General features: G+C 41.2%; 2 protein-coding genes across 2 annotated transcripts; one reads left to right on the plus strand and one right to left on the minus strand.

Moving 5' to 3' along the window:
- Positions 1 to 317: 317 nt before the first annotated feature.
- LOC135489639 (fatty acid desaturase 6-like) lies at positions 318 to 4,338 on the plus strand. Its single transcript, XM_064775074.1, has one exon. It carries the CDS (start codon positions 609 to 611, stop codon positions 1,749 to 1,751), a length of 1,143 nt encoding a protein of 380 aa, XP_064631144.1. The 5' UTR covers positions 318 to 608; the 3' UTR covers positions 1,752 to 4,338.
- A 736-nt stretch (positions 4,339 to 5,074) lies between these two features.
- Positions 5,075 to 12,102, minus strand: LOC135489800 (homeobox protein ceh-2-like). The gene is made up of 3 exons (XM_064775350.1): positions 11,684 to 12,102; positions 5,857 to 6,001; positions 5,075 to 5,654 (listed from the first exon to the last, which is right to left on the minus strand). Exons 1-3 carry the CDS (start codon positions 12,078 to 12,080, stop codon positions 5,354 to 5,356), a joined length of 843 nt encoding a protein of 280 aa, XP_064631420.1. The 5' UTR covers positions 12,081 to 12,102; the 3' UTR covers positions 5,075 to 5,353.
- Between the last annotated feature and the right edge of the window lie 3,154 nt (positions 12,103 to 15,256).

A 15,256-nucleotide genomic window follows, 5' to 3' on the forward strand; every position in this document is an offset into this window, starting at 1 on the left:
AGAGCGCAAAACAGAATCATAAATTTGTTTCTGGTATATTCTAACCTGGAAAACTTTTTGATAATCTTTTGAAAAAAGCCCATAATCGACTAGTCAACGTTTTGATATCGAAGTGCCCTGTTCTATCATATCATCATATTTGGGTCATCATAATAATAAGACGTCTGTTTTGATAAAAAGTGTAACAATGGCCTTAAATAGCCTGCATATAAAAGTTATATAAAAATTCCATACTAGCATATAAGGTAAAGCCTCGTTCTCATTCAGACGACACCGCCACCACGGTATTGATCGATAATATAGCAGATAAGGTCAAGGACAGCTGCATGCCTCTACAACTCACGTCATTTTTGCTATTAAACACCTCAGTGCTGCATCTCAAGGAGTGGAGACCTCAGTCGAAGACATTTTTGTTGGACACATTCAGTACAGCATCTCAAGGACAGGCGACCTCAGTCGACGATTCGACTGGCTTTTGGCTATTTTTCGTCATTAACACGGACGTTTAATTCTCAAAACAGCCACTGGTGAGCTGTACGGAACATTTTAACGGGCACGAACTAGAGGATTTTAAGATAAACATATTGGTTGTGACTTTAGGGACCGTCATGGGGAATCGAAAAGACGCGAAACAAAACGGTGCGGCCGTGCCACGAAATGGCACGGTGCATCCCGTCCTCCAGGCCCACAGTGAGAGCAGTGAAATCAACCACACGGACAACGGAGAGGAGATCCACAAGATTTACACCCGCATCAAACAACTACCGAGCTTCAGAGACCTAAACAAGCAAGTACAAGCGGTCGTCGAGCGGTCTTCGTGGTGGGAGCGCTACGGCTGGGAATGGGTTGCGATTGTCGTCTGCGCGTCTCTAGTTCCCGTCGGATTCTGGCTCCTGGCGAGAGAAAGCTACCCCGTGATCATGGCAGGGATGTTTCTCATGGGCTGCATACACGCCAATTTCAGTAACAAGGCGAGCCACTTAGCCACTCACGGTGCCCTTGCAAATTCTGGACGATGGAACCATTTCTGGTCAAGAGTATTCCTTACTTTTATTGGTGCGTTCTCCACAGAAATGGGATATGACATCCACATCCGGATTCACCACCCCCACACGAATATCATCGGGTTAGGGGACTCCTCTACCTGGAAAGTCCCTTTCCTACCAAGGTACATCTACATGTTCGTAGCTCCTCTCGTCGTCCCGGCCATCACCCCATTGGTCACAATCCATCACCTTGTCGGGAACAAAATGTTTAAGGAACTCTTCCTAGGTTATCTCCCGCTGAGTTTTGCTGGGCTCTACGGGAATGTCTGGGTCCTGGTTCATTACTGTGGATATGCATGGCCCACAGCGATCTTCGTCATGTTCGCAAGCAGAGCAGCGCTGGCAATACCGTACATTCATGTCAACATCTTTCAACACATCGGACTCCCGATGTACTCCCAGGAGCATCGCCCCCAGCGGATTTACCAGATGTCAACAGGCGTCCTCAACCTTGACCGTAACTTCATCCTGGACTACGCCTTCGGGCATGCTATCATAAGTTGTCACGTTGAGCACCACCTTTTCCCTAAGCTCTCCGACAACATGTGCTTGAAGGTCAAGCCGATTGTTTCGAAGTTTCTTCTGGAGCATGGACAACCATACCAAGAGGACACTTATTGGAATCGGTTGGTGATTTTCCTGACCAAATACAAGGAACTTATGCAGAACGCGCCCCCGATTACTCATTTTGTGGGGATCCAGTAATACAGAATTTATATGGATAAACATTTCTCATACACTGTAATCTAGGAATAATTTTTGCTCGAGAATATTAACAATTTCGTCAAGAAAATGTGATTTACTGTTATCTAGCAGTGTCTTGTCGCCGGTACAATGGACGGTTCAGTGTCGGCTTTACAGTAACTTATGACTGTCGAGGAAACAGGGTATGCACTTAGAATGAAGGGACAGCAATGTAGGTGACAAAAAGTTGGTCCTCTGATCCTCCAGGCTATGAACCCGCGTAATGATTTAATATTCTTTTATCATCATCTTGTGGAATTCAAGGCAGGGACTAACGGCACTGGTAACAGGGCAGGAAGTGGTATTTGCTGGTGAGACTTCACTGACCATGGGTGATAGCTGGACATCAATCCTAAGGTACACTCCGGACGCATTTGACCTCGTCCCTCCCTTATTTGGACAGAATTTGAGGGGCTTCTATTCTGGAACAGCACTTGGACGGCGTAGTGAACTTTGTAAACGAGTCGAGAGTGATTCAGAGATTTCTTGAGCGTGTGACTCTGTGACAGACCTCTGACATTAATTGTCTGATGGCTCAAGAGCTTTGTTTTTAGAATGTACACCATATATCACTTATATCACCTGTATTGTATTGCTTGTGCACTCGGTACTTCTAAACTGATTAGCTTATACGCCCCAGATATGGCATAACAATTACAAGTAGGCCTTTTAGATACATGACGCATTCTATAATTGAACTTGATATTTACCACTACAAAGTGTTTTAACTTGATATAAGGCTGAGTCTTGTTGTCGGTCAACGACAAACTTGCTTGCACTTCATCTTCAGTGCTCAGATGTCTAAAAATTAAAAAAAACATTCTAAGAAATCTTAAACGCAATTTTGCAATATGTAAAAAGGGTATTTACACTCAGATACATTTATGGAAATGCTCTCTTTAAGTCCTTGACAAAGCCGGTCGATTTACTGTGTCCGGATGGAAGGGATGACAAATTATCGGATTTGGCTTTTTTACCGCGAGAAAAACACTTTCGAGCACCACAGTAATTTGCCTAACGCCACATCCACGAGGTCACTGCTCTAAAGGGTGTTTCGTCGAAGCAAGAAAGATGGGGCTGTTGGTAAAGAAAGGTGCTTCTTGTCCAGGTATTGGCTTCTTGACTCATATCGATGATGTCTGCGGAGAAGCCAGTCTCAAAACTTGCTTGATGATATTGGGTAAAAGTAATATCCTCATAACGTCTTGTTACTAAAATACTAAAAGAGATTAAATCGCCACGCTTCATTTTGCGCTCAGTGGCCCGACGCCTGTCTTGATTGTCCCGATCAACTGATCCGCAGGGCCATCATCATCAAACCAGACAAATTATTATGGTATTGTGTGATATTATGAAAACCCCATTCTCTTGATGGGCATCATCAATCGCCTGGAACGCTTGTTATGCGCGTTCCCGGTGTCAGCATCATCAGTTTATAAGACCCCGAACATAATAGGTGTATCAATTCATCACCTTCTGACAATCATTATCCCGTGGGTTTTATTGGCGGGATATTGCGCGCGCGATAAACCAGCCACGGGAAAGCATATTAAGATTCCTGGCCGCCATTCCATTGACAAATCGTGGCCTTTTGACAGCCACGTGCTAAATTGCTGGTATTTTCTCCCGTTATTACTTCTGGGTGTCAGCGTTCCTCGCTCTTAATTCTCATCATTAAACGGATGCTTACCCCTTGAAAAGAGACCAGATTTTAATTAAGTGAAGAACGGCCCGGAAATCGCACAATAAACGTCACTTCCCTCAATAAAACCGCCCTGATATATTAGTCTTCCGAGAAATATTTCTTCCGCGCTCAATAGCCGCGTATAAGATCAGCGCTTGGGAAGATTTAATAACTCTCCTTTGACCGAGGACCCATCAAAGACGAGATAAACGCAAGCAAAATGAAAACTCAACAATCATGTTTTTATAGAAAAGTGCTCTCTATTCATAAATTAATAATCTCGAGTAACATTGGTTATCCGGTGTTAATGCCATTAAATGGTTTGACAGTATTTACAGAGGTATAGGATCGGGTGGTGACATGAATAAGGAGGCTAATGCAATTATCACGCCACATCAAGTGCTATTATTAAAACTAAATATTGGCAGTGACATAAGCGACTTTCAATATGCCCGCGGGATCGACCCAATTGGATGATTTGGATATACGGATAAAGGAAATCGTTTATAATGCAGCAATGTTGGATTCTGCTGTACGATAGAATGGTCGCAGACTACATGTAACAAATGCTTGGTAGGTAAGATCATAAAGGAAAAACTTTCAGAAGTCGGTCCTTTATATTTATTACTTTGATAGTATGTCCACACCTGACCAGTTTTGTGGAAGGAGTATACTGGCAGAGCATCATCAGTCATTCCAAAGAATTGAACGACACCAAACATAAGGAAATAAACCACCACGTCCCCATCACTGCCAGCAACTAGAGCAAACAAATGATTAGTGAAACCACTATTTCTCATTGTAAAGATTTCCGTTTAGGAAAATCTTAATAACACTATGAGTATACATGATAATATGCGGGACTATTATAGTCATTATTGGTTATTGTTAAGAGGAACGCTCCATAAGGAAACTATGAATAACATCTCGTTCTTATGACTGAACGACATTCCACTGATATTTGATTTGGTACTGATTGATATTGTCCAAATTATTACAAAACATTATGAGGAGGAGAAATAGAGTCTAAAATGGGCTTTGGGTTGGTATGTCGGGACACCAACTGCTTTGTGAGTGTAAGCACAGAGAAGGATAATACATGTACGTCCGAAACCGACCTTAGGATAACAGTTCACTCAACGGATGTCACCCGTTACAACAAATGTTTCGTTCAGTGTCTCTTACATATTCATCATCATATACTGTACTATTTATATGTTGTCAAAGTGAAATTAAAATGACAATCAATTTAAGTAGATTTCTACCGCTAGACTTGATTTAAAAACCACTAAATGGCTTTTAAGTCGATATTTGCAGGTAATCGAACAACCCATTACATTCCGCTGGTGTTGCGGACGCTCTAAAATCCGAGCCTATACAGTTACAACACAGGTTGGTGGTATGTTACAAGGAAAAAAACTGGTTACATCAAATGAATGTACACTTTTTACAGAAACTTCTCGATATGATTTTCCAGAAGACAATAAATAATCTAAAGCTAGACCTAACTGCTATTTACAACAATATTTATACCAATAACTATATGCAGAGCTGCAGGTAATATTTCTCATGTGCACCGCTTCAAACGGCAATACGTTACTATCATGCACTCAAAGTTTATTCTTGTCAAACAAAGCACTCTACGATTCTTCTTTTTCTTTTTCTTTAGTTCCGAAAAGCACTCCAGAGAATACCGCAAATGTGAAACGATTGTCCAATCAGCAGAATCGAAATCTCTGTCTGCGAACCTGTGATCCAAATAACTAATCATGTCTTTGCTTTTGATGATGTGAGTGGACAACCTCTCTCACAGCATGGTCAACAAACATCATAAACAAACATTGTCTCCATATCGATTTTCATCGCATTATTTTATCGACTATGACATCTCGTCATCACTGAGGCACTGTTCATGCGCGTCAACATCGGCAAAGTCATTCAAACCTAATCCACTCTGCGAACAGGAGTCCTGGCTCGGCGCATGCGCCCTCATCAATTCATTTCTCTGGTCATTTTCCTCGGATTCAGAATCACTGTCAGATTGCGTCTTCAATAAGTTGAGTTTAGCGAGTTTTGCCTGTTGTTGTTCTAAGTTCTGTTTCCGCCACTTGATCCGTCTATTTTGGAACCAAACTTTGACTTGAGCTTCGGTCAGGTTAAGTGCTGATGCGAGGTAGTATCTGGAAAAACATATATACATTGCAATTTATTTCATAAAATGTGTGTAGACCGATCAAGAGGACCAGCCTATACGCCTTGTTTTCATCGGGTAGCATTGTTATCTTCTGTTTAAAAAATGACTGCCTTCATGATGGTGAAACCTAGCGGTCTCGTATCTTGCATTTGGTTAGAATCAGATCATTGCCGCTGTTTGATGCCTACCTTTCGGTGCCGACCATATATTGCTGCCTCTCGAACTCTGCCTCCAGCCTGTCGAGCTGTTCGGGTGTGAAGATGGTTCGAACTCGCTTGGACTTGCTCGGTTTCCATTCGTGATGTTTCGTCACCTTCAGGGTGTCTGCTTTTTCTGCAATGATAAGAAGGACACTTTTGTCAATCGCTGTTGGTGCAAGAAGGGTGAAAACTGCCAGCGAGTACTTGAGATCGAAGAATTCGCTCACGTGATGTACACGAGAGTCACGTTGTCCTCTTTTGGCTGCAAATACATGTACGAAAGGGCATAGAAACCGCATGCGCTGTAGAATAAGACAAGACAAAAAAATCAAACTGACATGCGTTCCAATAGACCTTAACTTAATTTGTTTTATTTGATCATTAAGATGACTAATTTCTTCGACAATATACCAAATTATCTCATTGTCTCACTAACGAGGGTTAACGGTATCCAAAGTGATGTCTAATGTTCCCCAAGCTCGCCATGTCTTCTTCCTAACTACCACCTCCTCGCACATTATCGGCGGTTTCATGGCAACTTCTTTAGTAATTAGCTGTCGCGGAAGAGCTCATTTATTTTTCATCACCCTGCGTGTTGTCCGGGTTTACTCAGATCAAATGATCGAACGACAAGCACAGACTAATTGTCCACTATATAAAAATCAAAGTTCGATTGTAATTTAATGACGACTATTAAACCGCTGGCGTTTGATTGCAGGTGTTAAGATTACACGCTTGGTGGGTGGGGTCGTCTTAGATCATTGTACCACGGAGGTATCGTCTTAATGGCGGACTGTTTACATTCTCCTAAGCGACGTTATATTGATGCGCACGCAGCGAGAGTTCGCAGACGACACCTGTTTCGCTTACAACACCCAATTGAAAGAAACGATTTTTTCCACTGTAGAAATTATTCTTATTGGCACTGTCATAAGATATATCACTAAATATTTTATGTGAAAAACTTTTGTGAAGGAAATCTGTACGGCTATTATGGCCATTAAACGGAACCTGTCGGACTTCACACCTTAACAAAAAAACACACTTTTGAAAATCACATTTTTGCCGGTTATCACTGAACTTTACCGGAAACAATGCCACGCGCGTATTAGCTACAATGTATGTAATATCAGACAACCTGCAAACTTTCAATTTGCTGTTTTTTATGTGTTATATGTTAATGTGTTTTATGAAAATGAAGAAAGACATGTATATATTCTAGCTTTTCAGCTGTGGTAATTATCAATTAATGTCATTGTACATGCTGTACCCCGGAGTCAAAATTTCCTACACAGTCATCATAATGGCAGGAAAACAAACCGAATAATTATTTAGTCTAAGAGCCATGTTATGATCCTTCAAGCTCCCTAATGTCATTTCAACCGCAAATTGTTACATCTTGCATAAATTGTTACACATTCAACGTTTTCAGATGGCAGGGTTGTAACCTATTACATTCACCTCATGACGTAAACTAAATTAATAACTAATTAAGCCCCCTTGATACAGTGTCGAGCAAATTATGCTTGATTACTTGACCCATTGTATTAGCTGATTTCAGAGTTCATTTTCAAATTAGTGTATAACTAACAGGAGACGAGTGGTATCTAATATACATGATGTTGATGCTACTGTTTATCGCTCATGGATAATGGTGTCCATGCGCATGATTTTTGGATGACGGACATCCCCGGGCAGGGCAGGGCAAAATGCCGAAAAACTAAAATAAGAATTTCTCATTTCTGATTATATTGTGACAATCCTGAGTTTTTCTTTTGAAAAGAATGGAGAACCCGGGGCTGTTCTTCCTTCTGCAGCGCATGCGGGTTTATCGATGCTGTGCGTCAATCCTTAAATCTTTTCCTTCAGGAGGATTTGTACCGACGCCCAACGCTGACCAGATCGCGGTGTAAGTAACTGTAAGCAGCGACGGGCAAGCAAATTCATCATGAATCTCATGGTCAATACTCCTTTAAATAGCCGAAACGGACAATTAATTTTGCAGCCGTGTCGAATGTCCAGACCTAATTGTTCCTTTCGCCGGAAAATATTAGCCATCATATTGACTTTTCGACCAATAGAGAGCTTCAGGTTAGTTGACCAAATGTGCCTTTCCCATATTTTAGGCAATGTTTATAAAAACACCGACTTGTTGTGAAAAATATATCAGGGTTGGTATAAAGACCATGGCTTGGTTACGCGATGTATTATCAAAACAGGAACGATACAGCAAGAATAATAAGCGTCCTTAACTGTTCAAGCAGGTATTGTACCATTGTGAACAATTATCGTTAGGGTAATAGCAATTAAACACAGAATATATTCGGCCTGTGGAAATGTTTTTACTAATATCGTCATATGGCTTGTTGTCCTAAAAGGAAATTTGACACGAGGAGAAAGTTTCTGTTGAACGAATATATTTGGCCCCAAAACTTTACAACATTATATAAGTCGTGCCAAAAAAATTCATGGCGTATCACACTGACTAGTTTAAGGGATACTGTGATATATCATGGCAATTGATCAAGTCCGTTCTCGCGTAGAATGTATCATCATATCCGCCATTGCCAGGTGTCAATGTATTTTAATGACTATCTAATTGCCCCATTAAATTTCAATTTTGCTGTGAATGGTTTTCAAGCACCAGCAATGTCATTATGTCAATCAATGAATATGATGGATACATATTTTTGGTATAGAATAATGAGTTCTTCACTTATGCCCCTCCCCTCAGTCAATGCACTCTTGTCGCTCTACATGTATAATGGGACTGTGTATGATGCGCAATTGCATGGCGGGGGGGGGGGGCATTTTTGTAAATTTGAGGCCCATTTGGCTTTATACGCGTGCGTACCAGCGGAGGAAGGTTATTTGAACATTATTAAAGTCACTGAATATTTAAAAAAAAGATGTGGCGTTAAGGTTAGAATTTACTTTATTGATTTTGAACGATATCGAACATGAACGAGTTTCATGGTGTTTCATTATGCATCGTAACGACATCACCTGTGCATTGGTACATTGACTGACGGTCTTTTTGCGTACGTACGCAGGTGATGGTTTCGGCTCTTGCGTAGGCATGCGCACAAGTTGAGAGTGAATTCTAACCAACCCCCCCCCCCCAAAGCATGGGGTATAGCCGGTTAAAAAATGTGATCTTTTTCACCTGTGTCGTCTTGGACACACACACGCCCAGACCCAACTCACAGCTGCGCTGAGAAAGCTATAAAATTGAATAATATGACGAAATTCCCCAGATGTTTGGACTGACAATTCTTATTTCTCGGCCAAGTTGACTCAAGCAAATTGCAACTGAATTACCGTTCTTTTTATGGGTAAATTTTCTGGAACTATCAGGCTTCAAATTGGATTATTAGTTGGCCCACCCTGCGACGAATGAAGTCTGAAAGTGTCCATTTGTCCACCGAATTGACAAATTTCAAATTAGTGTTTTCTTAACGGACAATTGGGTTGATGCAGGATCGCCAGAGCGGGACTAAGTATCTAGCTCACCACCCACTTTCAAGAGTCTTCAATCAAAGTGCAATAACATGGCGAAAAAACACCCTAAACAGATTAAGAGTGGAATCCGAGGCGGTACCTTTGACCCTGTGATTAGGCTCGTTAAACTTACACCAGTATTCAATCGCCTGAATTTGTTGTACAATGTGTGAATTTTGCCCAATGAAATTATTCAAATGGCGACGTTTTTGTGGTACGGTGAAATTGCGATAATTGTCTAGATTGTTTTGGTTAATGATGAGTGCCAAAGAATGCCTAAAACACTCTGCATGAATTACGCCATAACTCGATACGAAAATATGGAATACAGTATCATCAAGGAAAATATTAGCGCAGTTCATTATGCATATCTGCTACATGTACAACTAGCTAGAAAACTAGCCAAGAAAACTAGCTAATTATATATAAAAATTGAAACTCTGATCAGCCATGAAGCTATAACTACATGTACTTATATCAGCTTCGTGAGGCAGTCGTCAACCAATTTTATAAAGGAAGGTAAATCTAAGCCAGCGAACGTTTACACCTTCGAAATGTTGGAGAAGGAATACATCAAGTGTCATTGGGATAGATCCCTGGAGACATCCAGTCCAGGAGCCGTAACACGTGTTCTAAAAAAATACGAACTCATTTCACAGCTGGATTAGCGGGGCATCATGTGCTGATTATTTGACTCAAGTGCACTCGTCCGATCCTCCTTCAAGGAGAGATGAGTGATATGCCCTCACCAGCAATAAAGAGGCTTTGTATTATTACCTTTTCAATAATCAATTAATAGCGTATACATTACAACTAAAAAAATCCTCATTCTTATTTCATTCAGTATTTTTTTGTCCCGAATAATGCCTTGTGGTTGGGGCATCAATCGCGGATTCTGTTGAACTAGATTTCGTCCAGATTTCGCCGGCCTTAGTAAAAACTAGAAACGAGACGTAACAGAAACCGAGCCCTGTGACAGATTAGGGTCTGTAGATACTGATCTGAATGGATATTTAACATCTCGTACCCATCAATCTTAACGCTACACCAACCTCCTCATTTTGATTCATTTGAAAAATTAGACAGGAAGAGAAAACTCCCCTGGCTCACGAGAGTATGTCAGTGTATAGTCAATTACCGCCGGCCCTGTCAGAGGTATACCTTTAAGATGGAAACGAGATTGATGAAGAGCAACCTCGTGTAAGAGAGGTGCCGTCCGTCCTATTCCACTCTAAGCCCACTCGTTTCTATTTCGTTTCTGTTTCGATGTAATTTCGTTTCCTTTTTATCAGATGCCCATGAATGGTCATAACACCATTTTGAGACAACTTCTCAAATATTTCAACACTTTTACTTGAATAGATAAAGATCATTGTCAGCACGTACAATGTACCTTAAGAGGGGCTTAAACCTTGGGGCATTGGGTACTTCGTTCAAATTACAAGTATCTCCATCAAATGGGACATTATTTTTTCATAATGTTTATTGTCAAGTTGAAAGACTATTGAAGGCAAATTATGAAAAAAATTATAGTAAAAACCAATGTCATTGCACCTGGTGACACAAACACTACTTATTATGTTTTAAATGGAGAGGTGGAGAGGAATCTCCTTTTATTTCATTAGCTTTTCCATATAGGTTCCCTTTCTCCCATACACTCATTGAGTTTTCTCATTACGTGTACATGGATATCATTTCAATAGTTTCTATTGGTAGAATGTTGACCGATGTTGAATTGAAAAACAAGACATCACCAGAAACTCCTCCACATGCAAACTGAAGTCAGGGTTTCAAGCATAGGTTTGTGATGAGGTGCTGGAGACAATCAACAAGGTTAATGGGCGAACGGCCGTAAATGACATAGTCTATAAGGAACGAGATGCTGATCACGGGTGAAAAAGAACGAGTTTACATGTAAATGTTTATTTAATCAGCATTTGTGAGTTTAACCAAATAATAAAAACGTCTCTTTTCTCTCAAAATTAAACTGATTAGTTAAACTGAGAAAAAAATAGTTTTGATTAGAGGCAACCTCTTTCGAGACAACAACTTTAAAATCCTATCATAAGAAAGACATTTTGACTTGACTTATCGCTTTGTTATTAACAACTGAAACAAAAAGAATTTCTTGCACCCTGAAATTGTCGTCGAGTACATGATATAGTAGGCGGACTAGACTGCCGTAATTTTAAGTTTAATTCAAAGCTTCACGTCGGACAATGTCGGAACATGACATCAGGAGACAAAACGTGGTACATGTATTTAAAAATGCATGTAATTTCAACGTGAAATTTAAAACGAAATTCGCTCTTACCTTTTGATATTGTTTGGTGAGGTGATGGGTAGCCGAGCCCAGGGCTGCAAGCTAGGCTGCTGAGGTAAGGATGTGCCTCTAATCGTCTCTGTTGCTGTCTCCTGATGTCATGTTTCGAGGTCTCCGAGTCCGAATCAGATTTCTGAGAGCCTTCTTCGTCCCTGTCGTGTCCGAGTATGGCGTCTATCGTAAAGGAGCGGCGTTTCGATGACTGTTCCGCAGCCCGTGTGGCCGATTGCAGGGCTGCTGCCGCGAATTGGTTGGTGTACGCTGCTGGGAGGAACGCCGGATGGATCGGCATTTCCATGTTCATGGGTCGGAACGCGTACGGGAACGGATGAAACACGGACCCCGCCAAACTCTGGAACTGGTTGACAGGCATGGTCGGGTGCTTCATTGAGTATTCTGCAGTAGCGCTGTCTTCGGAATCGCTTGCCACTTTGACAACTTATCGCTCAAACTTCAGCTCAAATTGAATCAAAAGTCCAAAAGTTGTGATGATATCGTTAAATTTGCATTTCCAAAGAAAAAGTCCCTTTTTCAAGTCGAAAGCTAAAATTAAGCTACTTAAGAGTAAGCCTAATGAAGTCTTTCACTCCTCTTATAAGTGATGCTGAGTGGAGTTGCGTTCCGAATCTGCGTCCGTCGCCTCGTGCGTAAACTGCTGCGTCTGTTTTCACAACCGATCAGTCGCGTGCCGATGTCCTTACTTATTGAAACACGAATACGAAATGACTGCTGAGCGCAACCTCCCTGGATTATTTATTCAGGCGCAGGATCGCCGAATCAACCGTGCGCAGTCCAGCGGCACTACACCACGGGACAATTAAAACGAGCTGAACAATAGGAGCCTATTGTTTACTAATTGGTGCTTGGGGTCTGAGAGTTTCGGAGGTGACCAGGACCGATGCAGTAATTGGTGATAACGGTAAATGTATGATATTGAAGAGATTCTAATGACCGCTGTATTATCAAATAGCTGACGACGATTGGTTGGTGAAAGCTTGACGGTGATTGGCTGTATGGCTGTCATAATGGTTTGTGGGAACTCCCTTTTGATAGTAACGCAATAAGACAACACTGGCTGGCCGGTGTATTTTTGCTTTTTTGACATAAATATTGAAAATCTGAGAATTCAACTCTTATAATATTTGTAAAGACGTTTATAAAAGATGTGTTCTAATATATGCAGTACCGTCTGCTGTGGCCGGGTTGCACACAACGCTTGCGATTGGGTAGTAAAAAGAAACCAAGAAACTGTATTTGGTGAAATAAAGGCGAACGAAGGCAGTCTATACAGCGGGTGTAATACGAGGCTATGACCAAAAACCCAAAGAAGTCTGTCGGACGACAGGGATGGTTATCTTAGAGTCACTCAAGAGTGCTAATTCACCGTTATTGCAAAAAATCAATTAAGAACAACTGCCAAGAAGAGTGACCCGCATCGATGTTCATTTAGGAAACAAGAAAATTGTCTTCGTTTTGTGAGCACCGAGCGACCGGACAAATAATGAAGAAAAAAATGCATATTTTACATGTCTGATCAACTCCCTGACATCACTGGTGCCTTTGTGTCATTTAATTGGATTCGTCACCAATCAGGGTGATATGCAATAAACCGTGTTTCCATGCGCAATGTCAGGTTTATTCTGGTGAAGAGATGGCCGAAATTACCAACACGATTTAAATAGGGTGATACGCATCTTTGCACGGGGTGGCCAGGCAAATTTGGCGTGGAATGGACCCCGCGGTTTCCATATTGTCAAATCGTGTCTCATTTAGAGTTGATTTGTTGATTTATTGTGCCTTGATTACTTACAAACACACCAAGATAGAGAGCAATGTCGTTTGAAAGAAGTATATTCCCAAGTTTAAATTGCCCTTCCATTGTACAACGGAATGCAAATTAGATTTCTCCATTGACAAAGCTGTGAACAGCGTCATCTCAATGACGCGGTACCCCTTTGAGTCATTTCGAATCTAATGTGTTTTGATACGACTACGGATCACAATTCGGAGTTGAAAAACACATACGGTGATATTTTAATGCCTTTTATTGTAGACAACATTTACACAAACTCGGAAGAAAATTATTCCTTTAATAAGGCCCGAATGTTTATTTTATTTCTTGCGGTGTTTCCACAAGGCCTATCGAGTCTTTTTATAAGGTACCAATGTTTATTTAATTCTCGCCTATAATGCGATTTAGGCCCTTATAGGACCCTTAGCCATCCCCCTGTGTGTACAGTGTTCTGTTTCCATGCACCGCCTAGACCGCACATAAAACAACACCGTAAGGTCTCAATGTGGTTAAACAAAAGCAGTAAAGTACCACCTCACAACGTAATTATACTACAGTTTCGATAGCTGAGTATTTTCAAAACATTCACGAATCTAGCATATTGTTCCGTGACTTATCCAATCTACCAAGCTGTAATTAAGCCCTTAATCAGTGGGAAAAGGGAGCTGGTGTTGTTTTACCATTTATGGACATCGCTGGAAAATGTTTTGAATGGTTTGCAAATTGCTTAAGTGGATGTTAAAGGAAGATGAAAAAGAGAATACGGTTGTCGTAATTATGTACAAATCACTGGAACAGTAACTCCATAATATATGAAACAATTGTCTACAGGATACCTGAGGGACTTCTGGTTCAGAAGTATTCCCTGTCTGGTTATAGAGGTGTTGTCGTTAAGTAATTTGCCCACAGTGAACAAATTGGAAGATAATTTTGGCGATATTACCAGATCATTGGAAAGGCAAAATTGCCTCAAAGCGGCATAGGTGCTGTATCCAAGAAGCCACCTGATAGCACGATTTCCATCATTTTACGATTTTTAGGGGGACCCCCCCCCCCCATTTTGGTGGCTTCAACGGAAGTCAAGCCATTCATCTAGATACAGTCATGACAGTTAGGTTTTCAGAAAATTCTCCACCACCAAGCATCAACATTTTAGCATCCCAAATTCAAGCAATTAATATGGTTTTCAAAGGAATTTCTGTCATCTCTCACTCGCGATCAGCTAAGGGCGTGTCATGGACGCGTGGCGGCCGTAATGTGATAATAAAGAGCAATGAATGATCACCAGGCGCCGATATCGTCGGGATCATTATACTTCCGTATGTCTTCTTCCGTTGAACCAAGGTCTCCGCACTAGCCAGTGGTGATGAGACAAATGCATGACAGCGAGAATTAATAGAGAACACGTTCAGAAAAATAGCTTACTAATAAACCAGGAGATGAACAAATAGATTGCAGTAAAAAACCGCCCATTCCTTTAATTCTTGGTGACAGCGATAACAAAAATTCGAACCATGCCACTATTTAAAGCGCTTTGACTCATCAGAGGCCGACTTTATCAAGATAGAGAGACGACAACTTCAACGGAGGTGCACAGCGACACCATAGATTATAGAAAGCACTTGGCGACATCTTAAAGTGATGAAAAATACAAGTCTCACATTGTACCTTGGTTCGGGAACCCTAGCAACTCGCAGACTTCACGATCTCCCCCAGGATTAGTAAGACCCGCTGAGGCCAGTTTTCCCTACTTTATGACCAATCGAGCAATT

Source organism: Lineus longissimus, chromosome 6 (genome assembly GCF_910592395.1).
Source record: "Lineus longissimus chromosome 6, tnLinLong1.2, whole genome shotgun sequence".
NCBI lineage: Eukaryota > Metazoa > Nemertea > Pilidiophora > Heteronemertea > Lineidae > Lineus > Lineus longissimus.

Bases quoted from the DNA above. Each gene is read 5' to 3' on its own strand.
- LOC135489639 (XM_064775074.1), top strand. From the start codon at position 609: ATGGGGAATCGAAAAGACGCGAAACAAAACGGTGCGGCCGTGCCACGA.
- LOC135489800 (XM_064775350.1), bottom strand. From the start codon at position 12,080: ATGAAGCACCCGACCATGCCTGTCAACCAGTTCCAGAGTTTGGCGGGG. The intron at 6,002-11,683 runs GTAAGAGCGAAT...TTATCATTGCAG, and splicing joins TCACCAAACAATATCAAAAG to AAAAAGCAGACACCCTGAAG. The intron at 5,655-5,856 runs GTAGGCATCAAA...ATGTTTTTCCAG, and splicing joins TATATGGTCGGCACCGAAAG to ATACTACCTCGCATCAGCAC.